This window comes from Lepisosteus oculatus, chromosome 22 (assembly GCF_040954835.1).
Source record: "Lepisosteus oculatus isolate fLepOcu1 chromosome 22, fLepOcu1.hap2, whole genome shotgun sequence".
NCBI lineage: Eukaryota > Metazoa > Chordata > Actinopteri > Semionotiformes > Lepisosteidae > Lepisosteus > Lepisosteus oculatus.
In genome coordinates this window covers 7,972,720-7,999,568 of record NC_090717.1, presented here as the reverse complement: position 1 = coordinate 7,999,568, position 26,849 = coordinate 7,972,720, and the positions used below count along the sequence as shown (strand labels likewise).

Sequence of the window (26,849 nt, the reverse complement as noted above, 5' to 3'; positions counted from 1 at the left end):
GTTCATTCCTAAACTGTGTGGATAATCTGTGGTATTATACAGTAGGTGGTGTTTCATGATATTGCAAGAAATAGCTTCTTTTTGATTCTCTATCTGTTGTGTAGTCAATTTATATAAAGTTCTTTTGCTTATAATTTGCATATAAAATGGAATTCATTTTGATTCCTTTTCAAAATGAATTCCATTTTCATTTTCATCTGAAGTGTGGATTTTTCTAAAGTATTTTGATACTACATTTTAGTTGTTGTAGATGGAAACAGACATGACAATGTTCAGTATAAATGTCCTTGAAGAAGTCATTTGCAATATGAGGCACTTTACCATTTAATTATTTTCACACCATTTCTTAAATTAATGAAAAGAAACAAACGACGTAGTGGCTAAACATGTCCAAATTGAAGAATAAAGCAATGCTTATTAAGGTCTTTGACTTCTTGAATTTCTTCGGGAATGTTAATTCCCCCAAAATGGGATAAAATACTAAAAAAGCAGAATGAATCTGTATGCATTGTTCAGTGCAGTAATAAGGAATGATTAAGGCTTAAAGAATTGCCTTTGTTTAAAACAATATTCATTATTTCTAGACATTAATTTTCATTTAGCAAAAATGTGCTCACCATGCAACACCAGGCTCACGCAAGGCAATCTCAGATATTTGTCACTAAAGCTTGTTTATATAATGCCATGGAAACCCTTTAATTAATGGAGCCCTGTGGAATTAAGAGCAATTTAAAATAATTAATTTTTTTGCCTTTTATCACTTCTCAGCCAGCATCTCTGCTGACAAGGAGGTTTAAGCAGTGGATGAAAACGAGGGGTTTCCTTGGAAACGTTCTCGAAGCAGAGCGAATTTGTGTTTCTTTCCAGAAAAATGTTGTGACTTGTATGGAAGAGGCCTTTCGTGTATTGTGTAATGTTGGACCTGGGATAAGAAAGGCTTCTGGAAATAGTCTGTGTCCAATTAGTGGAACGGTGAATGGTGATTCAAGAGCTGTTGTAGCTTACTATAATACAGTTAATATATTAATATCTGGAAATGTTTTAAAAAAACAAATCCCATTAGCATGTTACCATATCTCCTTGCATTGCCTCTGTAAAGACTTTTCTCTGTAGATTCCAAAGCAATCAGCTCATTAAGCTCCATTGATTACCTTCCTTTGCAAGATAATACAGAACAAAAAAAAAATGAATGCCAACACTTCCAGGGCGGAGTTCATAGCGCAGCAGACAGCATGTGGACAAAATGGACTGAAGGAACTTCAATAACGTCGCTGTTCTGCTATGCTCTTATCATTTTTTCTAACAGCAACAGCTGGAGGAGGAAGCTGCCAAACCGCAGGAGCCGGAAAGGCCTCTGTCCCCTCCGCCCAGCGAGGCCAAGCACCGGAGCTTGGTCCAGATCATCTACGACGAGAACCGGGTGAGCACACCTCTGGGCGGCCCGGTCTGATCCGTAGCTGCACAGCGCTGGACTTTTAGAATGGCAAAGGGGGGGGAAACCTGGAAAGATTAGGGGGAAATTTGACAGGCCTGCACTTAAAAACAGGCACAAAGAATTCTGGTCAGCCAAGGGGCTTTTGAAAACGCTCTCCGTATGAGAAGAAGGGGAGGGAAAACTCATCCGAAAATCAAGGCCAACACCTGAATGCATAGAAATCTTTCCCTGCATCAGCGCTGGGTTAAAGACTGCTCTTTGTGATGCAAACTAAGTTATCTGACCTCATCGCATGGCCTCTGGAGGTTTTGCTTTGCCAGTTAAACCTCTTGATGTTAAAATGCATCACTGGCGGCAAGGTGAAGGAGCCTTCCCATTCAGGGTCTGAACAGCAGTCTGTTTCGCATGCATGGGGTGGTTTAAGCACAGCACAGTGCAGCCACTGTTCCACGTCAGCTGCCCCCAAGTTCCGTGCCAGTGCGGGCCTGTCATCAGTGCCATCATTGCAAACGCAAGGGGATGTCCCCTTATGAGTTTGGCTGGCCTTCATCGTGCTATGTTAAACAGAGTTGCTGCAGTTACTCCTTGATTAAAACCTAGTAGGAAGAGGAGCAGGTCCGAGACCCGAGGAGGATCAGTGCAGTCTGTTTCATGTTAAACTGGTGTGAAGACATAAGCTGGCTGTAGCCAGGATCCTTAAGTACCGACATGCCAAAGGGCATGGGCTGGCAGGGTTGGGCTGTTGGGGGTCAGCCATCATAGCATCATGAGCTTGCTGCATAACTACACAGTATCGGATACCGATAAACCCGAGGCCCTGAGCGTGACCTTCCTGCTCTCTCCAGTGCAATGCTCCTCTTAGCAATGCTAACATTGTGGGTTACAGGGGAGATGAAATGGATGGCCACGCGTTGCACACTTTGAATGGTGCGTGCGTAATGATGCCTCAGTTAACTGAAGTGTCACTAATGAAATTAAGGTCAAGTGTGCCTGAAGTCTTCACTTTGTATGAATGGTTTAAAGTGGTTTTTATATATAGAATGCGCTAACCCAAATGAAAAAGCTACTTCACTTTCCTGCCTTTACCTGCCTTATGATCTGTATTGTTTTTTGGTCGTTTGGGTGACATAATGGGGTGATAAAATTACTGGAGTGCTGTCAAACACAGGATAAAATACATGCTCCTTTCTGAGGAGCTTGAGTAAGAGTGACAGCCGACTGGCAAACCTCATGCCTGACGGGGGCAGACATGGTAGCCTTACGCCCCCTCTTCGCTGATTTGCTTCCGATAGCTTAAGGGAACCCCAAGTGGTTGTGTTCGCGAGGCAGGGTTACCTCGGAAACCCTTCATGCAATTTCCAAATGTGTTTCCAAAATCATTCGGTTTAATGATAATGGAGTTTCATTCCCAGAGGATATGATAACTGAGGTATTGCAGCATATTGTCGTTCACCTTTCTGTGCTAAGCTGGGAATTAGAGAGAAAACACTAATGAGTGATTAAAAAAGGTAATGTGTGATAATGTATATTGTGCTGGGCTGCTGGAAGTGATAGGTTAATTGCTCTTATAAGGGACTCTAATTACCAAATGCCTTTGAATAGAAGCAGCTGCAGAGTTGAATTTTATGGGGGACAGGTTTTGGGATCATTGCACAAACAGTCTTTTCCAAGACAGGTAGCTTCACATATGCAGCTGTACATCTCGTCTTGTGTGGGTGGCACCATGGAGATCGTGGGGCAGGTTGGACAAAACAATGACGCAGAAGTGGAGGGTGGTGGAGGTTTGGGACATTGACTTCAGCTGAGGCGTTAGAAGCAGAAGCAGGGGGGTCAGGTGGCTTTGGTGGCCCTTCCTGAACGGCGGTCTGGAGAGACAAAGGTGTTGAAGACGGATGGCTGTTGTTGAAGGACTGCGGCACAGACGCTGGTGCGGGGAGAAAAACGGACCTGCCCAGGCCTTCCCCCGGTCCTGGAGATCCGCGCGTCCCCCTTTGCCGACCCTCGCCTCTCTGCCAGCTCCGCTCTCGCGTCAAGCCGTTTCCACACTTCTATAAATAAAACCAGGCCAGACAGGGTTCAGCCCGGCGCAGCTTCTGGGAGTATTTGCAGAACGGCGCTGGAGGCTTTCCAGGGAATAGTGCTGCCGTTTGCCTCTGGCTGTCTTCGATCTACAGAGCCCTTGTTTTTATTTTTCTTGAGGGGAGGGTGGCTGTTTCAAGACATGCACGCTATTTTAAGGAAGCATCTTGCCCGACTCTTCTGATTCATTTTTTTTTTTTCCTTTTTCTCTGAAATAGCCAGTCTGCATGCCCTGCTCCCCCAACAAGTGTGGTTATGTATAGGTACAGGGTCTCAATTCATTGTGAGCTTCTGTTCTGTTACTATTTTTTTTATGAGGGGGCACAGGTGTGTTGTGGTGTGCCTGTTTCTGTGCGCCGGGGTGTCACATAAGTCATAAGGTGCCCTAGCAGGCGATGACTGATCTGGACCTACTGTAGGCTCAACTTTTCTCATTCATTGGATGCTGAGGGGATGATAAGGATAGGTGTTGATCTTCTTTAAATAGTGGGACAGTTCCCTGACCAGTCCAAATTCTTGTTCTCCATTTATATCAGTGTAGTTCAGTATGTTGAGTTACACCTTAATAATAACAATGATTATGACGAGTGCTCATCAGCTGTTGGTCTTATTCAGAGTGACTTGGCCAGACTAGGATTTGAACTACACATGTACTACATCTGCTTTGAAGTAACTGAGTAAAAAAGCCTCTTCAAGCAGTCCCTTAGCTTTCCAAAATCATGAAAACTTGTTACTTTTTTATCTTATGTAATATTTTTAGAGAATTAAATACAGAAAGTGCAATGGTGTGATTCATTATTCAATATTCAGCTTTACTTGCATTACCCCTACACAATCTGCATTAGATGCACAAAAACCACAGATGATCCTGAATTCAAACCACAACCCACTCTTGGAAAAAGCAGGCCAAAGTCTGTTCTCTTAACAGTATTATGTGACTTCATTAGAATACTTGTATTTTGTTATACATTAGTTACCTTTTCTTAAGTTGAGTATGATGATTGTATTTCTTTAATACTTTTTTTACATGCTGATCGTAGATTATCTCCTCTGAGGCTGACAAGCAGCCTTAAGAATGTTAGTCATCAAAAAAAAAAATCAGCTGTAGTAGTAAGAGCACTTCTGGCCACAAGGGGGCCACGCTATCACTTCTATGTCTTAAACAGTTTTTTTGGCATGGGCTATTTACTGAAATGCATGCACATCAAGCTTACGACCAGGGTTCATTTACATCAGCGTTATTGTGGATTTGATTATAGCAGCCTCCTCTGTTTTTTTAAGCTGATGTTTGTGCATTACATTTTGCACTGTGGCTAAAGCTATTTTTTCACCAGCAAACTGGCCTTTGTTAAATCGTTGTAACGGGCTTTGCAGTAGAGCGCTGGTGTCAACAGTCTTGGAGACTTGTGCTATAATTTGCGTGGTTTGTGTGGTTTTGAATAAATGTCTGAGCTGGTGCTTGGTGTGTTGCAGTCAGGTGTCTATACGGTCTGTGTGTATTTATATTGTAAATACCAAGCAGAAACATCCTCTGAGTTTGAATGAGCTTGAATTAGATTAGAGGTTGGAGAAGGATTCAGCAGCTGCAGAACTTGCATTGAGGAACTGCTGAAACAGATGAGAAAGAGACTTGTTACTGTAAGGCTGGAACTTTTATGATGTCCTTAAAACTGAAAATATTTTCTATTACGGGAATGTGATACCGTGCAAATTCCTGCCTCTTTGTTGCTTGGCAAAACATTACCAGGGTGTTGCTTCCGTCGCTGAATTTGACAGTTTTTCAAACCGGTTACTTCCTACTTCTCTATGAAGATTTGTGTGATTTTGAATAAATGTCCAAACTGGTGCTTTGTGGTTGCAGTCAGGTGTGTATACTGTCTGTGTGTATTTGTATTGTAAATAATAAGCGAAAGCCTTTCTAAAGTAACATGACGTAGCCTTCTCCATTCTTCATGACAGTCATAAGACACTGTGTGTATTGAGCTCTTAATTCAATTTTTTCACATGGGGTTTAAAAGACAGGTGAGCAATGAGCATAACAACGGCTGATGGTTGAATGTAGAAGTGAATTACTGTGTAGCTCTCCAGCTTTTCCAGCTGACATTTGCTGTAAAATTTCAGTTTTGTCGCCATTTAGCTACAAGAAATGTTAATGTCGGCCATCACGCATCGAGAGAAGTGAGAAAGGCAGGGGATCAGAGGGGGAAGAGGTTTTAACCTAAATCGGAATATCATCTCCATAGAACTGAAGACCAAGTTTGTGAGTAATCTGACCAAGAGGAAGAATATAAGTGATAAAAAGCAGTGGCCCAAAGACAGAATCAATGGAATGCAGCAATTGACATCATGATTGATTGAATGTAAAGAGCAATGGACAATCCATGTTTTCCCAGGATTTTTCCCATCCTAATCAAATGCACTTTTTGGTATGGTGCTGAACTACGCCTGTCTGCGCACTGCCATGCTTTTACCCTCCTGTCTATCCCTGTAACTTTACCCGACCTTGATCATACCAGAGTTAAAATGTATAAGAGATTCTTTAAAGAAAAAAAGGTCTTCCTCTTTTTCCCTGACCTTAAAGTGCAGCGATGTGTTGTTGGGCTGGAAGGAGAAAAGGGAAGAGGCTGTCCTATTTCTAGCACAAAAAAAAAGCTGGGTTGTTAAAAAAAACCCCACCAGAAATCATCTTTTATTCAGAATAACTCCAGCGATGACCCTGTGTAGGCTGCGCTGGCACTGATTAGTAACTGTGGTTCTGTCTGTGACACTTGCTCTTGTTTGTCTCCAGAGCTCAAGGTGTTCTGAGCAGCGAGGAGGGACCTAGCACTTGAACCAAAACCACATGGGGTAGTGGCTGATGAAAAATAGAAAAGGGCATTTCTCTCTCACTCGCTTGCTCAATCTGCACTCCCCCCACTCTTCTCTCGAACGGGCTCTCCAGCTATCTCTCTCACTCTGTCTGATACTGCTGAGGTAATTGAAGGAAATGAAGTGGGATGGAAAGTGAAAGAGAATTCAGCTGTCGCTGAGGGGAGGCGACTGAATGAATGAACAGAGTGGTGGTGAGGGAGAGACAGTACCAGGCTGTGGGAGCTGAAATAAAAAAAAAAGACACAGGAGAAGGTGCTGGTAGTACCGTATGTGATGCTCGTCCGTTCAGATCTGGCGCGAGAGAGTTTTTGACCTGCGGAAACGCTGTAAAGCACAAAGGGAAAACGAGGGCTTCTCCTCTGTCCTCCTCGCTGACGGTGTTGTCAGCAGGTCTGTACCGGATGAGGCTGTAAATTACAGTGCTGTCTCGTCTCAGTACTCACTCTGAAGGTGACAAGTCTTTTCTCTGCATTAGGCTGTGTGTGTAGAGGGGTGCTTTCTGTTTAAAGCTATAATCATAATACACAGTAGCCCTGATTAAGGTGAAATTATTAGCGGCATTTAACGTCCAGGATTATGTTCTTAATGCCACAGTACTACCACTGTGCGAATGGGGAGAAGTAGTGATAACTGTCTGATTCTGGTCTTTTTTTTCTCCTCATTCTGGGCAGAAAAAGGCAGAAGAAGCCCATCGCATCCTGGAAGGCTTGGGTCCCCGCGTGGAGCTGGTGAGTTGCGCGTCTCTTTCTGTGGGAGAAAGTGCTGGACACTCGCCCGGCCCCCTGTTTCACTCTGACTCCAGTCTCGCTGAGATGAGCACAAGTTGCTGTGTGTAGAGAGGAGGAAGTTACTCTGTGGGTTTAGAGTCTCAAAAAAAAAAAAACCCTCTGAAAACTCTGGAACAGTCTGGCAGGGGAAGGGCTACTGAGGTGTTGAGGTTGATGAAATAAGATTGAGCTGTCCAGAGGAAGGCTTTGTCATTTTTTCTGATTGATGTACAACTTCTGGTTTGTTGTGCCAGGACAGTGGTTTGCATGGTGTGTGGCACTTGATTGTTGCTTAATTGGGAGTATTATGACAATGATGATTGATATGCTGGTGCTGGTCTCCAAGAACTAATTATGGCCTCTGACATTAGAGCTATAAAGATGTTATCTTAAAAAAGGAAGAGCTTTTTGAGGTTGGTATATCTTTCTTTAACAGTGCAATACCCAAAAAAGTATATTATTCATTTAGCTTTTTTCAAGTTGGTCAGACATGGTACAGTATATTTGAGCAGATTGCCAACTTGAGAGGTTTAGATTGTTTTGTCCCACTGTACTATAGCCACACTGGAGCTTCATAAACTGTGGCCATGTGGGGCCGTTTGAACAGGCGGAGATTGCTGAAGTGTAAGTAGCTAGGCTGGTGATATTGCTTGTGGTTAGACCCGTGACTTGCAAGATAACACATTGAGGGGTAAGCCAGATGAATGCATGGTTGCCCTGCTCTGCCCTGGATCACATGCCTCGCGCTTTCCCATTCTTTACTGAGCCTGTGTGAACATATCTAGCATGTAAAATAGCACTCGGCCAGTCTGTGTGTTTATCCAGATGTGGGAATCCACAATGACTTTGTGTATCCCCAGCATGTTTGCAGGGGACAGTTCTTCCCATATCCTTTTATAGCTGTCTTTAGAAGCAACCCTAGAAGTAGGGCTATCAGTATCGGTTTTATGTTATTATTTTCAAGCCACTAAGAAATGAGCAGTAGTGATTATGCTCCACAATGGTCAGTGATATCTCTGGAAGTTTCACAGCACTCTGTGTCTGACTGGGAAGTTATCTTTTGTACCTTTGAGGTGGGAGCAACACCTCAGTAGTGAGCAACATGGATCTTTCCTCCCCCATGGGAACCTTTTGGGTTAAAAATACAGTCCAAATGCAAGAGGGAAAAAGAACTATTAGTACTCTCAAAACAAACCTTTCCAGAAGGTGAATTGAATTCGGAAGAAATCCGATTTGTAAATTGACCTTTTTCCTTTGTTTTTAGATAAGAATCTTTAGAAACTCTTAATGATTCACAGAGGTACCATTGTCATTGACTTGTAAACTGCATAGAAGAGTTTGGAACGCAGTTGTATAAAAACAAAACAAATTTGGGGCTGTGTTAAATGGAACAAAACCCCAAACCAGAAAAAGGGTTTTATCTTCACAAGTTAGGCTGTTGAATCGAAGATCTCGTTGAGCAGCTGCCTGCAACAGAAAAGCAGTTCACTTACAAATGTGACAATTCCGCACACTGACATAAACGTTTATGGTTGCAGTAATTGTCCGTTGTTTTACTTTTATAAAAATCAATTAAAACTTAAGGTTCACAGTAGATTTAGCTGAGGTTATGCATGCTGCCTTGGTCCATATTACACGGTCTTTAAAGATCCCATTAACCTGGTTTGAGAAAGGAGGGCTGTTAAGTCTAACATTTTGATAACGTCATACAGTAGGTAGTCTCTGTCCTCTGTGAGGCTCTCTCAACTGGTGAAGTGATTTCTCACTCATAATGATTAATAATGCTTCCTCACATTCATGTACTGTAGCGCGTTCCTTCCTTGAGCCTTAATTTTGTCTGCAAGTTGGCTGCTGGGACAGTGCCCCATTGGTGGACAAAGTGGAACTCTCCTTCCGCATGGAAAGAGAAAAACACTATACAGACCCAAGGAGGAAGATGAACAGGAAATTCTCGTAGGCTACTACAGAGCTCTCTGTATTGGGGACATAATGACAGTCGAGAGAAGTAGCTGTGAAATGTGAGTCATGTTAGTGTATATTTTGTTTTGCAAAGGAAACTGGCTCATATCACAGCCAGATATGGTGGTTATAGGGTGACTTATTTTTATCAAGTTTGTATGAACTACTCCTTTTTTTTCTTAATGTCTAGATTCAATTTCGGAGAAATATTTTTCGTTTCCTGTTGGCGTACAGGCCACGCTCCCAGAATGATACTCATTGTTCCCCCAAAGGAGCGGTCTCCAGTGTCTTGTGATGCTTTGTAATGATTTCTTGGAAAGCTGTTGAAGTCTGAAGTCTTTCCAGACTGAATTATAGTGACAGAGCTTTTTTCTCCCCAAGGATATCTCTCAGTTGATCATCCAAAAACCACAAACAAGGAATTTAAATCTATTAACAGCATTCAGTTCATTGCGCTATAGTTTTATATTTGCTGAAGTAGACTAGATTTAAATTTTAAAAGATGAATGAGCACACAAATAGATTGATAGTTGGGTAGGTAGGATAGACATTTAATACAAATGTCAGTTCTCGCTAAGAGAAACTAACATTTTTGGGAACAGATGCGTCCCAACCTTCTTGTGATGAAAACAAACTTTCTTCTTTCAGATCCATAGAGTATGCCCTTTGAAATGTCTGACTGTTCTGTTCATGCTTTCATCTTTTCATTTTTTCCAGCCACTCTACAACCAGCCTTCAGACACCAAGCAGTACCATGAAAACATAAAAATGTAAGTACTGTATGTGGTGATAATCCACAATGTCAGGTTAGGGGTCAGCTTGATGTACGCAGAAAATGTTGGCTCTTTGATTTCTCATCTTCTAAAGCTGAACTAGAATCCTGTCAATTTCTTTTAAGCAGTTGCTTCTAAAAATACCCGAAATGCCCACTGCACAGTACCTTTTTTTTACTGTTTTGGGTGTAATTATTTTTCAATAAACGAAAGCACTTGCTGTGATTCAGCTTGACTTTTTTGTACAGTCCTTCTGAAAGCCAAAATGCTCTTAGAGTTCTGTTGTATGTGTCCAGATTACAAAATTATTTTTTAATGTATTCTGAAGCGCCACAGCATTTCAAACCACATAAATAATTGCTTATTGAGGTTTGTTTTACTTAGCCAAGGGGTCAGTTGTGCTTAAATTAGCTTGTGGTAAACCCTTTTCTTGTAATAGAGAATGAAAACATCTTTAATGATTCCAGTTTTAGAGTTTTGATTTTCCAGCTCTCAAGGGTGGGTTGGTAAATCCATAAACCACTTTTTTCAGGTTATCATGTCTGTATTGCAACTATTTTACTTTAGTAGTAGATTTATTTAATTAAAAGTATTTTGGATTTTGGAGATGGGAGGAAAAATGCTACGTTATAGAACCCAGCATTTCTGCTGATTTATATGCAAGTGTATGCAAATTGGATTGTTAATTCAGTAATGCTTCTTGACTGCGTTGTGCAAGATTGGTCGTGATAAATGAGAGAAGATTTAAACTTAGTGTCTTTAACACGGGTGTCATATTAAATTATGCTAACGCAAGCAAACTGGGGTAAGGTTATGTGTGAAATTACAGTAGTTTATTTGATATGGTATAAAAGTGTGATTAATGCTGTTACATACGTTTGGGTATCTGCAGCTTATTTACATGCAATTTATAAAACTTAGATGATAAATCCCTAAAATAAGGGACATTATTTTTCACATTTTCAAAACTCAACCTGCAGCAACAATATTGGATTTGTTTTGTATAACCCTGAATTAACCCTGAACAATAGATACTGTTGGTTTCTAATCTAGAAAGAGAAAAAATGCAAAGCACTGAAAACTCTGAAAGGGTTCCGCTTCTGGGATGATCCAGTTTGAAAAGTGTGTGATGTAAGGCTGAGCATGATAGGTCATTGTAAAGGGCAGTGTTTTCTTCTGTGTGCATAAGGGCGCATACAATCACACGCACATTTTGAATGAGAATCTGAGACTTCTTTTGCATGGATGTGTTGCATGACTCATAGTCATCTTGAGTGTAATGGTTCACCATGTGTTTTAAGGCATTATAGGTGTCAGCTGTGGTTGCAAAGCAGGAGATCAAAGCAAAGTTGATCCTGCCTGTCTGGCACAGCTGAATTTGGAAGAAGTGAGAATTATCGCACTTAGGCACAAAATGCTTGGCTGCCTTTTGAGTTTGTAGCAAGTCGCCAAGGTCGAGACAATTTCAGCCTGCTGAACACCAGAGTCCATATTTGTTTGACGAGTGCCGTGTACCGCGTATGTTTCCCGAAGTCTTCCAGCTCCTTCTGTGAACATTGTTTTGATAAGGTCCTGCATAGGGTTAAAGGTTTTTCTTTGTTTGATGACAATTGTAGATTTTGTACACATTGTAAAATTGTGACACATTGGTTGTTGTTTTTTTAGCCCCAAGACACTAGTACCACTCTTTCCCCGAGTCTCGTCAAACCTAGTGCCACCAGGGGTGGCCCTTAGCACTGTGCAGAAGCAGTGCTTGATCATCCAACTGGACCGGTGGTCAGCACCGCCACCCAGTCTTTCTCTCTGCTGTTCCAATACAGATGCCCTTGTCTCTAAAGATCCATTGTGACGTTTGGGTTGAAGAGGAAAAGCCACTTCTGTTGGTCTATTTAGGAGAAGAGATTAATTAACGACTGGTCAAGTGCCAATTCGTTGGCTTTTACCCTCAACTTTTTTCTTTGCTCCAGCCCTTTGATCTTCATGCTTATTGTGTCTAAGCAGTTTCTATGAAGGCCTCTGTTACTAAATACCTCAGCTGGGCTTTGATCACCGAACAGGCAGAGCTTTGTCCACCCATTTTTCTTGGCACCATCTTCCGACGTGTAAGAGGAGTAGCAGGACTCACCCTGCAGTTCTCTGCTTCCCAGTCATGGCTGCTTCCTTCCTTCCTTCCTAAAACCTTAAGGCTCACGAGGCGAAAGTCATGAGCACAGAGCAGGTGAACCTGGGAATGGAAGAGTATTGGAGGTCCTAGACTTATGGTGCTTCAAGAGGCAACAACAGGGCTCTTCTTGACATCTCTAAATAAGCAGAAATGTACTCCCTGGAGGTGAATATGTGGTGTTACCTTTTTCGTTTCTGGGCCTTGACATACGGATGTAAACTCAAATAGTTTTAACTCTAAACTACAGAATAGGTGCAGCATCACTGAAAAGCCTCTTACATAAAATAGGCAGTACTATGTGTAATGTGCCGTCTCATTCCTTATTGATAAAATTCTGTTTCTCAACCATGAGTCTCTTCCAGACACTTGCTGGACGAGGCTGCTCTATCTCTTTTGCTGTTTTTCTCAGCTATCTCCTCGCCACAAACCATGCTTTCCAAATCCAAACCCACCAGGATTTGGGTTCAGCTCATGTGGTCGTGTGATGCTGATATCCGTCAGGTTTTCCATTCATCTCTTTCGAGGCAAACACAGCTTTGCAGGTTATGGCCACATTATTGAAGTAATTAATGTGGACTAAGATTCCATTAATCAGGTAGAACCTGACCTTACCGCTGACAGAGATTAAGTGTCAAAAAATCCATTTTCTGCCAAGCCTGAGACGAATGACTCCTTATAAGCTGATTACTTCTGTGACCTTTAATTGAAAATTTGAGCTTTAAGTGCAGGCTGTTTTACCCCGGGTTTGCAGTTTTTCTGAGCTATTTTAAGTTCATCCACTTTGTGCTGTCACAAATGTCTGGGGATTGGCAGAGGTTCAGGAGGCCTTTACTACAGTAGAAAACACGGAGTTTCCACAGTTTCTATCTACGCTATGACGATCGAGCAGTTGTCCTTTGGGGTATGTGCTGTAGGGAGTGGCAGGGGGTGTTCCACGTGGAGAGGAGCAATTTAAAATGTGGTTAGAAGCTTTCATTTATGTGAATGTTTAAGAAATGACCTTGTTTTTTTTGCTTTAGAGCAATAGTAACAATTTTCCTAATAGCTTTTTCTTAACATGATCATTATTAATATTGTATATTTATTTTTATAACCATAGACAAAGGCAATGTCAGAGAGTCTCCATCTGCGGGGGAGTGTAGGGTAGTGTAAACTATATGTCTACACACTACAAAGTTCAGCCTCCTGGGGAGCAAATGAGGAATAAGAATTGTTTCTGCATTCCTTCATTTGAATTGATATTTGTGCTTTTTGGTTTTCAGTGCAGTTTTTTTCTACATCCTTCTAAGCATAAACTTAGAAAAATGCAATCAGCAATGCAATCTAAATGTTTAAAATTCATTAGGTGCGTAAAGATGCAGCAGTTGAAAGTTGAGATGCAAGAAGTTCTCTCCTTCCAGCCTCTGTTTCCAGTCCACGTGCTTTTGCTGTGCTTTACTAGAGTCGCACCAGGAGATCAGAGTGAGATTTCTAATCGCTTCACTTAGATTTTCCGTGCAGTGTTAAACAGAGCGCAATAAGAATAGACAAAGGTGTTTACTTATTGACAGTTACATTGAGCTTACATATGTTTTCCTTCATTGGCTCAAGCTTTTGCAGCTCACATTTTCATTTCAGCATTTCATGCAAAATGGGAAATGCTGAGTTAGAAGAGGCTACTACTGAAAAAGACTGAGGTGAGAGTCTGGGGAAGCTTAAATGCTCAAAGGCAAATAAAAGATTAGGATGTATAGAGTTTAATGTTTTGAATTTGAATCAGGGAATTTTATGTTAAATTTGTGTAAAGCACTAGTAAGGTCTCAATTAGAGTACAGTATATCATTTTGCTCACCTGATCCAAGAAATGTTATTGCTGCTCTGGAATCTGTCCAGAGAGGCACAACCAGATACGTTCTGAGGTTTAAGAAATGTCCTACACTGACAAAAAAATATTTTTAGCCTTGAAATGAGAATATTGCAAGGCGACCTAATATATTTTTCAGCATCTTCAAACTCATGAACAGTGAAACATGAATCATAAAACACAAGGGGAACCTATGTGGAAATGCATTTAAACCTGAGAACAAAAGGCACTTTTTTTCCCCAAAGGGTTGTGAGAGTTGTTCCAGATCTGCTGTAGTCTGTAGGTTTGGCATCTTATTTTGGCACTATTAATACCTTATACAGTTACACGAGTAGTTCGAACCAGTAACCAGAGAGACTGTAATGTTAGTCCATTTCTAGATAGGAAAATGGACAAAATTACATCCTAGAAAAGATTTTGTGCTGCTTGTCTGATGTATAATTTGTCTGATGTCTTGCTGGGCTGGAATGCAGTGTTAGAGGGTAAAAATGGTGTTGTGAGAGTCTGGAATAGGCTGCCCAGCCATGTTGTTGAAGCCGGTACACTGGCTTCTAAGAAACAGCTGGAAGAGATCCTTGGATCAATTAGCTATTAACTATATCAAACAGCCTAGCAAATTGCTCCCTCTTGCTTGTAACTGTTCTTATCTTCATATATTGTTTCATTTCTTGGTCAGTTATTACTTCAGAAACTGTGAGACACCTGCCGATAAGTATCTAAAAATAGGACATGCTGCTCTGTTTTTGTTGTTCAATGTCATTCCTAATCAGTTGTTAAGGTCCAAGATGAGAGAAATCTCGGTAGCTTTGTGCTGAGAAATTAATTGTTGTAACTCTTAGGAAAATAAGTGAAGCAAGTGTTTGAATCTTCTTAGGACAGGAGTGTCACACTCCTGTTCATGGTGAGCCTAGGATCTTCTGGATTTAGTTTCAAACTCAGTTGTCAATTAAGCAAGCAAATTATTTTTTTCTTATAAGAAAATGTGAGATGTTTCTTAAGGTCCGTAACTCAAAAAATTCACGTCATTAAAGAGTACAGTTACAGAAATTCCAATATAACAATATATACATTTTGGCATAGACTTTTTATTTGACCCTTCTTTTTAGCTTTGCCAAATGGTTTCCAAGTGTGTTCTTCTCTATCGATCTGTATTAAACAAAGGCCCATTCTCTAACCTTGGATGCAGTAACAATTCTCTTCTTTTTATTTTATCATTGATGAGGAGCAACATATCTTTGCCATTTGTCCCTTTCTCGCTCTTCCAAGTCAAAGGAAGCTCAGTTCATTGCTTTCTAAAAAATTATATCAAGCCTGTTGACGTATTTCAGGCAGCGGATACATGACATTGATTTTTTTTTTCTTCTCCTAGAAACCAGGCAATGCGGAAGAAGCTAATTCTGTACTTCAAAAGAAGAAACCATGCTCGTAAGCAGTGGGTGAGTGTCAACAGCACAGCAGAAAAAACACAAACGGAGGGGAAAAAATTTCAAACTAGCTCTTTAAACACAGATTGTGCTCAACATATTGTTATTGGTGTAGATAGAGGTCGTAAAAACCAGAAGTCTAGTTCTACTGCATTAGGTAATCTGTTCTTCTGAGTTTGGGTGGTGATTGTAAATGTTGATCAATTTTTCTTAAATCTAAATCTGTCTAAAAATCAGTGTGGTTTTATCTCTGTTTTATGGCCTCAGGATTTAAAATCCTAAACAAAAGGGTAAACCCCCCTGTGAGTTTTTGTCTTTACAGCCACGATCAGCTGATTTCCATCTTTTGGAAAACAGATACTTGATTAGAGACAAAGAACTGCTGGGCTTTTGTAGTCCTCTCACATGTGCTGATTTTATCACTTCTGTATTTCTGAGAAAAGACCTGGAGCTGACTGCATGCCAAACTTCCATAAATCAGAAATATTTGTGTTTCTAATTCTGGAGAGCCCACTTAAGAAATCATTAGAGGGGAATGTTCCGAGATGGTGTTGCTGGCAAAAGTGCTCTTGGAGTGACTGTCAGATAGTCGAGTTCTCTGCTCGTCTTCGGCTGTGGGGTCATATTCATGATCTGCTGCTGATGTGGCCTCCAGGACTCTGTTAGGTGGTGGAAGTCAAGGTTTCTGAACTTTCGCTTAAATAGAGCTTCCTCTTCTATGACTCTTGTGGCAGTCAGAGCCCTCCCCCTTTTTAAACATGAGACTGCACTCACGGTGCTTTGTCTTGGTTGCCCTTCCTTTAAGACAGAAAGAATTGTGGTAAGTTTGCTAAACACCAGACTGGGTCTTAAGCACATCATGTGAAATTCACTCTGAGTCAGAAGCAGCCCTGATTTAGGCCAGACATTATAAACAAGGACTTCATCAGAATGGTGTTCTTGGTAAGACTTTATTTATTCTAAAATGCATTTTAAATTGCTTTTTAAAATAAAATGATCAAACAAATCAATTTTAGCTGTACTAAGAACATAGTTGAGTGATTATGACCTACTAGTGCTATTAGTAGACTACAGTATGGCTCGTGCCTTTAGACCTTGAGTGTGCCTGTGACAAAAAAAAGCTGTGGTTAATGGGCTATAAATACAGCAGAGATTGATTGTCCAAATCCGATACAAAAACAGACACACAGAAATCTTAAATGCAGCGGTTCTTGACAGAAAATCCATAGGGCTGTCAATTATTTCTTTCTCTGACTTGAGTTTGAAGGAAAAGGAGATAGAGAAAAGCATGTGGTCAGCACTTTCAATTAGAGCAGTGTTTGGAGAAGGAGGTTTCCCTAGAAAAAAAAAACAGTTTCTTCCTAATTTCTTCCCTTTTTTTGAGTCTTTTTCTAAAGAAACTGAAGTTGGCAAGGAGCTGTGTGGAGAAGGACAATTGGATAGGGATGTCATAAGCATATTTTTCTATAAGAACAAATTCAAATAAAGCAAGAGCAAGTTACAATGTACTGTCAGTCATACAATTTGATATCCAAATACTGTAGTTACCCAGGACAACTCCTAGCTTGTATATCAGGTCAATTCTGAGCAATTTCATTTTTTCTTTATTTCCTTGGGTTAATGATCTGCCTTTTTACACACTGTTGCATGGCTTCTACCCGAGTCAGATCAGATCTGTTGCTTGTAATCTGCTGCTATGTCCTGCTGACCTGGTGTTGGCACACTGTGCAAGTGTTCGTCTTTGGAAAATAGTATCTTTCTAACTGTGACAGTTAAAAGGGAATGGCTGTGAATAACTGAATATATCTTCATGGCCTGGACACTTGAGCTGCTCTTCTGTAAAGACTGGATCAGGCAGTTGTGTTTATATATTACATACCCCCTTCACTTTGTACTGGCACGACTCAAACGTAGTATGCACTGTAAGTTGGCGCATAAATATTCTCAGCCATTGAGAGGAAAGGTTAATTATTTCAATTTCTTAATTTTTCATTCATAGCGTTACTTGTTATTTTTACCGTAGTTTTGTTCTCCTGACCTAGAAAGCGGGCTGATTTTGTCTAATGCTCTGACTCATTTGGATATTTTTACTTCGTCTTCTCTGGACGGAATTGATTTTGCAATTTTAATTTCCGGGATGAGTATTTCACCTTCTGCCCAAGGGAGTTTTCGCGGTTTTTTTTTTACGGGGCATTTACGGGGCCCTTTGGCAGTGTTTTCGACCCACCTGCTCGTGCCTGGGCAGTTTTGACTCTGCAGAGCAGCGGAGAGTCGTGCGAGAGGAGCAGTGGGGGAAGTCGAGAGCAGTCTGTCTGAGGTGAAACTGGCACTTGTGTCCCGAGCTGAACTCCTCGCAGAAAAGGGAACCTACCGTTTCGTTCCGGTGTCTCGGGGACAGGATTCGACACACCACAGGAGGGGCACTTCAGCTTTCAGTCTTCTTTAAAGGGAAAGGCCACATCTGGGGGATGTACCAGAACAGTGTTAATATTATTGCTGCGTTTTTTAATAAGATCTTACCGCAAAACTGTGAGATTAACAGTCTTTTTCTGTTACCATAAAGAATTCTACCTAAATAAGGAAACGAGATTTAATTTAATCAACACCTGGAAATGCTGTGAAATACATTATTCCACACCATTTTTCTGAAGCAGTTTCGTAAAGGACAAGAGGTTTTCTTTTTTATTTGTCTGGAACATCCCCTGGAAACACCATATATAATACATATATACTTCATTTCAGCTGTTGGCTAAATTTGTAGGGAAAAGTGAAGGTGAATTCCACACTGAGATATACAAAGGAAAAAACACATTTTGGCTGAAGATCCTCCTGTTTTTTTTTTCCAGGGGAATTAACCTCAACCTCAAAACTGTAACTTCATTAAAATTCAGAAATGCCTGTGGAAAATTATTATTGTGGATGATAATGGACAGTTATTCTTTAAAAACCGAAGTAAGTTTGTGGGTTTTCTCTCACGGTCCAGAAACATGCTAGTAAGTTAATAGGCTTCTGAGAAAACTGGGGGGCGTCCCGTCCAGGGTGTACCCCACCTTGCACCTGTTGCTTGCTGGTATAGGCTCCAGTTCCCTCGCGAACCCCGAATTGGATGCAGTGGTTAGAGGCTGGGTGGGTGGATTTGGGGCCGTGGCGCCCGAGAATCCTGACCTCACCCCCAGCCCACGTTTGCCTCCGAGCAGGAGCAGAAGTTCTGCCAGCGCTACGACCAGCTGATGGAAGCCTGGGAGAAGAAAGTGGAGCGCATCGAGAGCAACCCCCGCCGCCGCGCCAAGGAGAGCAAGGTGCGCGAGTACTACGAGAAGCAGTTCCCCGAGATCCGCAAGCAGAGGGAGCTCCAGGAGCGCATGCAGAGGTGAGTGGCGGGGCGTGGCAGTCGAGCGGTGGGGTGGGGTGGGGGGCACCCCAATCAGCTGACCTTTCAGAAGCTTGCCGCGGTAGCCATGGTATTATCCCTGCGTCGTGTAGAAAAGCACGGTGAAGGCGTGCTGACCTTGACCTATCTGTTGAGAATAAAATGGGGAAATGTGTCTTTCGGAGCACTGTGAAAGCACAGGTGGACGTGTGGCATGCTTGGGGCTCATGCGGTAGGGTAGAAGGTGAAGTTCCCATGCTGATTTGCTGTACGTGAACTTCTGTGAAGGCCACCGTAGGAAGCAAACGGGCCCTGAAATAATGCAAGTTTATGCAAGAGTTTGTTTAATTTCTTAAAGGCTTGTTTGTTGCAAAGAAACCTTTTTTTTTAATAGGGCATTTATTACACTATGTTTGTGTTCTGTACCTTTACAAAGGTGTATTTGTATTGTTCCTTTCAGAAATCACTTTTTTAGTCTTTAGAGGTGCAGACTGATTTAAAAATTAAAAATGCTATCATTCGGAAAGTCTTTCTCAGAAGCTCACATTACCTTCTGCATCTGAAACCCACTATGGGCTGGAGACAAAGTATTCTTAACTGGCACAGTGGCAGGAATACATTAAGGGCTATTAACTGTCTTCTGATCATGAAAAAGCCATGTTTCTTCTCTTGTGACAGTTTGAGTAAGAGGTCATTACAGTGATTGAGCCTAGGAGTCATTAATGCTTTCTCTGGATTGCCATTATTAAAACCTCTTACCTCTGCATGTAATCAGACTGGACTTTTGGGTGTTTTTCACATTAATAAATAACTCTTCAAGCTGTTTGTGGGGATTTTAATGTCTGCTTTATTCTAATATGAATACCAAAGTAAAAATAAAACATTCATTATCTCTATGGATTGTCTAGTAACAAGTTACTGTTCTGTATGGATTATATTTTTCCCTCTTCCTACATTGAAAAGCTGGTATCATAATTTGTAATGGGTCTTTTCATCTGGGCTGAAGACTGTCTTAGCTGTACCTCTGGCTCGTGTGTTTGAAGTTAAGCGGCAGTAGCCAACCAAGACTGGGTAGTCTCAGACCTGCCTATGCTAAACGCCAGCACTGGTTGTATAAATATGGCCCAGTTCTACTCAGCACATATGTGGGGTTGAGCAATGCTGTGCATTCATTGTTGCTAGAAGTAAGTTGTACTCTTGCACGTGTGTACAAATACAATATGTGGGTTTTGGGGGGTACCCTCTCAAGGTTCTTTGGGTGTGGACCACTGTGTGGCGTTGTGGTATGAATTGAGGTGGCTGTCTATCAGCAGGGTCGGACAGAGGAGTGGGGCCCTGTCGTCATCAGCAGCAAGGAGCGAGCACGAGGTGTCAGAAATCATCGATGGCATCTCAGAGCAAGAGGTGAGAGACGACTGCTCTCCAAATCTGTCTGTATGTGCTTCTTCAACCAAAGGGGAAAAAAATCACCTTGACGTCGTCTTTCCCTCCTGAAAACGCCAAACAAATCTCTGACTCTGAATGAAGTCAGCCCACGCCAGAGCAAACTGTCAGACAGATTGCTTCCTTGAGTGAATAAATGTGGGATGAAACTTTCTCTAGTTTAGAGAATCAGTGTGCCATCACTGTTATTGTGTGACGTGCTGTATGTGGAAAAAAATGACTTGTAAAATTCCTCCTAGTTTGTTCAAGTATTCTCAGTAGTTTTCATGTCTTGTATATACAGTATGTGTGTGAGTTGAGTTCTTTGTTACAAGCTACATGTGACAAAATTGCAAGCCCTCTTATGCAACAGTAGCACACCGCAGTCTGGAAACCACCAACGTGTGGAATAAATAAATCGCACACCCTTCAGTCAGTGCCCGGGCACTAGCTTCACTGGGTGTAGTAAAGAAACCGTTTTTTTTTTTAAAAACAAGAATAATGGAAAAGAAAAACAACATGTGCAGGCTTCTTTCTGTCAAGAGTTCAAACCATCCAACTGTGAGAAGTGCTGTCAGGAGCCGTTTCGAGTTCTTTATTGTCTTACCCCTCCTCCCACAGGCTTCCTCAGCTGCTGTACGTCAGGTTAGCAGTAAGCAATTTGTTTCTGCTGTATTACTCTGCAGGCTTCTGGGTGATGCAGACTGGCACTGTGAATTAACACCTTTAACTGATGTCTTTAACCTCCTGGTTCTGTTCCATCATTTGACTGTTTTAACTAAGCATAAGGAACGTGTTTATAAAGGTCTTGTTATTCAATTCGTTTAGCTGCAATATACTAAAAAAAGTTTCTTGTTTTAAATTATTCTTAATGCTTGATAAACACTCATTGTAGGTGTAGAGACGATGTTAGGTTTTATGTTTGCTTTGTTTGTTTTAGGTTTTGTATTTGTCTTGTAATTTAGGCACTGAAAACAAAACCTTTGTTTGAGATTAAACTCTTTACTACACCTTTGAGAAAGGTGGATAACAGAAAATGGCAATCCCTTCTAGGAATAGTATTTCTCTATATAGATAGATACACTGGCAAGTAAATGAAATGAAATCAAAATGAAAGTCCCGTGCAGCATGTTACAGGTCATTTCTTGAAAGGCCAAAATGATTCCTTTTTGTTTTAAGTTTCACCTTCACACACGAGCAGTGAGCAATTGTGGAAGACGCTGTGCCACCTTATCATCCAGCCACAGCCTCTTTTTCACCAGCCCGGTCTCATTGCCTGACTGGGCTCATGATGGCCGTGCCAGACGGTGACTGTGCTGTGTGCTCCCCGTGTCTGGAGCACTTGGCTTTAGTGCAAGGAGCAAAAGTTCCTTTTCGTCGTCAGCCTTAGCGACTTCTTTTCATCTTGTGTCGATCGCATCAAATTTAGCTTTTCAGAGCTGCCGGTGACCTTAATTTTCTCATCGTTACGGAACGGGGGAGCTGAAAAATATAAACCTGACCGGTACAGTATATAGACAGCAGGTTCTTGAAAGGGCTATGTTTCTGAAGTCGATGGGGGCAGTGACTCACAAATAGACTAGCTGAAAAGGTTGAAAAGGCAGTGGGGTGAAGGACAGCCAGGCGTTACTGCTTTTATACTCTTTTGCCGCCTCAGTTCCCAGGGCGGTGCAGTCAGTGCATTAACGGTTTCAGATGCACGAGCAGCAAGGCTTGGTGTGAGGTTGTTTGCTAGCCTGGTGTGATACCTCAGCAGAGTCAGGTATACCTTTGTTGGCGAGCTTCTCTGCAATTATTTATGATCGCGACTACAGATGGCCCCCAGGCGCACTTACTGTCCCTCTGACTGTGTCCTACCTCTCTCCTCACATCTACTTTTGCTCTTCTGTGCTTTGTCAGCCTGGCGGTGGAGACCCATTATCAAGGGCTTCTGAATCTTACATGTGCTGTCATCGGGGCTTTGGGATTTTTCGCTGTGGCTGGAAACGGCTGTTTTTCGATAACGCTTGTGAGCAGCAGGCGTGCCATGCCACACAATGGGCTTTCTTCAAGCATGAAAATAATAATGCTTAATAATAAATAACCAACTTCTCTAGCAATTGCTAATTGTGTGACATATTGAATGAGAGGTTCAGATCATTTTGAGGGTTGTTGCTTTTTGTGTAGAAGCGGTTTTGTTTCACAGGAGGCATTTTCTGAACAGCACTATTGAATTGAATTAACCTTTATTGTCTCTAAGGGAATTTGTCCTGCTCATAAACATATAACATGTATGACCATAATACAATGCAACAACAGTACAAAACTAAAATACGAAACAACCTTTAACAGCATCACTCAGTCAGAACTCTTCCAGCAGCATAATATTAAAAACAATTAGCTGGTAAAGCGTCTAAACCATCAATAATAAGAATCGTACCTGCAAACAATCACAGTTTTTCTTCTGCAAGCATTTTATATGCATTTCTCAAACAAATTGGGGGGGATTTAATTTTGCAGATTTGCAACTGGAATCCCCAAAGCTATTTCGGTTCAGCCGTCACACTGTTCTCTTCCTGTTCTCCTCCTTCGGTCACTTAAACGGGCCTCTTGGTTGTAGAACTCCGAGAAGCAGATGCGCCAGCTCGCCGTCATCCCCCCGATGCTGTTTGACGCCGAGCAGCAGAGGATCAAGTTCATCAACATGAACGGGCTGATGGACGACCCCATGAAGGTCTACAAGGACCGGCAGGTCATGAACATGTGGAGCGAGCAGGAGAAGGACACGTTCCGCGAGAAGTAAGTGACCGCACTGGGGCGGGAGCACTGGGTTAAAGAAAGAAGTGAAGGGTCCTGCCCTGTGGGCTGAGTCCGCCCCCCTTCGGGGTTGAAGGAGATGGAGGCCCTGGCTGAGCTTCGCCCTCCACTTGTGCCTGTTTGTGCTTCACGAGGCGAGGTTGCTCTCTCTCATGGTTATCCCGCTGCTTGCTGCCTGATGAAATGTGTTCTTTAAACTGATCGCTAGCGCTCTCTCTGTGTCGAGGATGTTTTTGCACTAGTTTTGTGTGCCGAGGAGGACAATGATAGTGAATTCAATTTTAATGTAAGGCACATCGCACCGATGCACTTTGTAAGGTCACAGAGGAATTGTGAAATGCAGATAAATGCATAATAATGCAAATAATAAGTGTAAAAATACTTTCATATGTTTTGTGAAGGAAAAATTTTCAAACAAGGCTTTTTCAACTCTGAATACTTTATAGCCTCCTCGGGAGCAAATACACCTCAGAAAAGGCTGCACTGATACAACTTTGTCTCTTGCTGCAGAACTTTCACTTTTGCCTGCATGTTGTTGTTTAATAATTCAGTTCAGTTCGATTTTTGGTTGGTGTAATGTCCTTTCCAATAAACTGCCACAGAGTGATTTCATAATCAATAATAGGTACATCGTGCAAAGGCATACACCAGAATGGACAGAACAACCACTAGTCACGGAGGGGAGGATAATGAAAGGGGGAGTTCAAGGCCCATGAGTAGCTCATGGATGTGTGCGGGGATTTCTAAAGGGTTCGAGCGCTTGTGCCTAAGCTGTAGAAATCATGGGCTCCAAAATCTCAGATCCAGCATTCTGGGTTAAACATTACTTGGGTCCATTTTCCTGGACCATCAGTTCAGAGAGTGGAAGAGCGTTGCTTAGCGTCAGTCTGCTGTAAAGACGAGAGAGAGCAGAATATACCTTTAGTACAGGTAGGAAAAAATGTATTGTGAACATACCCAAGTCCGCTGTCTCCTAGGTTATTCACAAAGAAAAGGTTGAGGCATTGGCATTATTCAGGATTAAGAATATGGGTATTCAAGAAGAGTAAAGAAAAGCTTCAACTTTGTTTGATTTTGCCTTGGCTTGATTTAAGCTCCATCTGGGATGGATTTTCTCACAACCAGTAAGACATTTGGGTGCCACAGAGGTGTGGAGGTTAGCACTGCTGACTCACCTCTTTTGGGTTCAGGGTTCAATTCAGGGTCTGAGGTGCCTTCTGTGTGGAGTTTTGTAACACGTGTTCCGGTTTCCTCCCATCCTCCAAAGACAATCTGATTCATTAAAAGGGATGGCAGCCCATAAAGCAATTTTTCCCCCAACTTTGCATCCTGTGTTTCTGTGGTAGCCTCCAGATTTCCTCGACCCTTACCAGGAATTCGAGATTTTCTAATGGATGGATGGATGGAATCAAATTTGCCGACCATAAACAGTGCCTATTAAAGCATGGATGTAATGATATGAGTATAGACATATAAATTATGATAAATAAAAATGATCCTCACAGGCTGATCAGTGTGAATATGCAAATAATCACTGTGTTGCAGCCAACTAGAAGTTTAATTTGCAGCCTAATTTGCAGTTTTAATTAAACTTTGCAGCTTTGCAGACATGAGAAATACAGGCTCAGTTCTCTTTATAATCAACCCACAAGTGAGTCCAATATGCATTCCTGGATATATTGCACTGCCTGACTGGTATTTTCCATAAAACATACTCGTATGCTTCAGTGTTATAGAACATATGCTAAGCTTCAATGCTCAATCTATAGATAAGTGCTATAAATAGTGGTCAACGCCACCATCCTGTAAATGCAATTAGTCAGTGACACCATCACACGCTGAAGCTGAGCAAATATGACAGTACTATCCAGCAGGTTTGTGTACATGAAGTAAGCTGCAGAAATTGTTTTCACGGGTCTGCAGTTTCAAAAAGAAGTAAAGGTAGCAAAGACAAATGATTGTAGAAGTTGAATAATGAGCTATGAGCACTTGGGGTCCCAAACGTTGTCATATCAGTCACTTAATTAATGATCCAGCCCGTAACCCCTGAAGCTGTAAAAAATATTCTTGTCGCTTGCCAGGCAGATCAGTGGACAGCTAAGCTTTGCACTGGTATCAATGTTGTGACCTCCTCTTCTTTTTCCTAAAAAATGAACTCAATCTCTCTTGGATGATGCACTGCATCACTTAGGATGCACGCAGGAACCCTGAGTATTATCTAGGCTGTTAGTACCACTTTCTGAACAGAAAAAAGCAGCAGGTTAAAATTTCCCTTAAAGGGAAAATGGTGCCAATTTTCTTCAGATGCAGAGCCTTATTAAATCTGGCCTTCATTGTGTGCTCTCCCTTGTCACTTTGAAATAGCCTTGGCTAAGATTACAGAGTGCTGGGAGGTGGGGGATAAATGCTGCCAGCGATAGATATATCAGTTGCGATCGGTAACAAAATTGCATTAGTTGTTAAACGGATGCAGCAACTAAGTGCTTTATCTTCATTGAGTTTTAACTTAATATGTGCCTCTGCCCTATGAAGAAACCTGAAAGCAGCTGAAGGTGTTATGGCGAATATCCTTTCAGAGATTTCTGTATCCAGCTTGAATTAGCCTTTAGTTACATTAAGACTCATTGGCTTATTCTCGGGAGTATACCAGACTTGATCCTGCCGTAAATACAGAGGGACGTGTGTCCAGTTCCTCTTATCACCTCTGTATCCCTTCTTGATGTGACTGAGGAGGTGAAAAATAAACAGTAAAGACTCTGGGTTGCAGAACTCAACATAAAAAAGGAACATGTGAAACGGGTGAGCTCACACACAAAAAGAAAAAGGTGGGGCTAATTAAATGTGTTTAAGATAAGAAGAGTAGTTTGGCCAGCAAAATGTTGCCTAGATGTACTTCTTCCTGTTAGAGCATTTTCTGCAAATGAGTGATAACCAACTGTGATCTGACGATGTACTGCATCACTGTCTACCCAACCCTGCAAGATATATTTTTATAGATTTTTCTTTAGAATAACCCTTTATAAAATAAGGTTTTGTCTTTTTAAATTACCAGGTTACTTTAAAAACAGTTTAGTGCCATTTCAAATGAGTTATCATAAGAGAAAGCTGATGTGATCCCTGGCGAGGTGGCAGTCCTGTGCTCTGACACCTCTCTTTCCTGATATTTCTCTGAAGGGCGTTGTGAATACTCAGGGGTACAGGGGTGTATGCACAGAAACAAAAGACCAGGAAATTAATAAGCTTGGCTAAATCTAAGGTCTAGTTTTAGGTTTGAATGCACGCAAACATCTCGAGTTTATTTGAACAAGGGTTGGCATTATAAGAGAATCCTAGACAACTGTCCATTTTGGTCACTGGACTGATGAATCCCCTTACCAGATTTTTAATTACCTTGCCAAAAACTGACCTTATACTTCCTTGCCCATATGGACCTGAAAATTACTTCAAACAACATTTATACACGTATTTTGTTTGTTTTTTTCCGGTTGAATTCCTTGGCATTTCTCTGTTGCTCAAATGCCTTCTGAGAAAGAAGAATGAAACTGAGGCCAAGTTTAATGTAATTTTCCTTCAGGAAAATGGTTTATAGGAGTGGCTTTGGAAGACTTTAGTTGGCATGCAGTCTCAAAGCTAACCACATTTAAAAAAAATATAGAATTGAATGAGGTCAGCTGTCACTTTTTTGGTGCACCATTGGTTTCAACCAAAATGTCCACATCAAGCAAGTTCATCTTCAGTTAGAACTTTTAAAGCCAAAGTATTGCGCCTTAAGGATTTGGCAGAAATAGATTTAGAAACAGCTATGATAGTTTTCCTTTTCTCTTTTCACCCTGATTTTGAAAATTGATCAAGACTGTGAGCAATATTAAAATGACTTCCGAAACAGCTGTTTTGATTGAGAAACTTGAGTCGGCTTGACTTTTTTTTTTAGTTTGCTATAAAAAAA

The 26,849-nt window shown here is 41.5% G+C and overlaps 1 protein-coding gene across 22 annotated transcripts in view; it reads left to right on the top strand.

Moving 5' to 3' along the window:
* The window catches only part of ncor2 (nuclear receptor corepressor 2), a 174,835-nt gene that overhangs the window by 80,548 nt on the left and 67,438 nt on the right, over positions 1-26,849 (top strand). For 14 of the 22 annotated variants that reach the window (XM_069182245.1, XM_069182243.1, XM_069182253.1 and 11 more), the window contains exons 6-13: positions 1,307-1,420; positions 7,057-7,113; positions 9,829-9,881; positions 15,261-15,327; positions 18,513-18,685; positions 19,996-20,089; positions 20,729-20,752; positions 22,707-22,885. In XM_069182245.1, coding sequence (XP_069038346.1) covers positions 1,307-1,420; positions 7,057-7,113; positions 9,829-9,881; positions 15,261-15,327; positions 18,513-18,685; positions 19,996-20,089; positions 20,729-20,752; positions 22,707-22,885 — 761 coding nt within the window. The remainder of the gene's footprint in view (positions 1-1,306; positions 1,421-7,056; positions 7,114-9,828; positions 9,882-15,260; positions 15,328-18,512; positions 18,686-19,995; positions 20,090-20,728; positions 20,753-22,706; positions 22,886-26,849) is intronic. The other 8 variants (XM_069182247.1, XM_069182261.1, XM_069182246.1 and 5 more) reach the window with 3 other exon arrangements.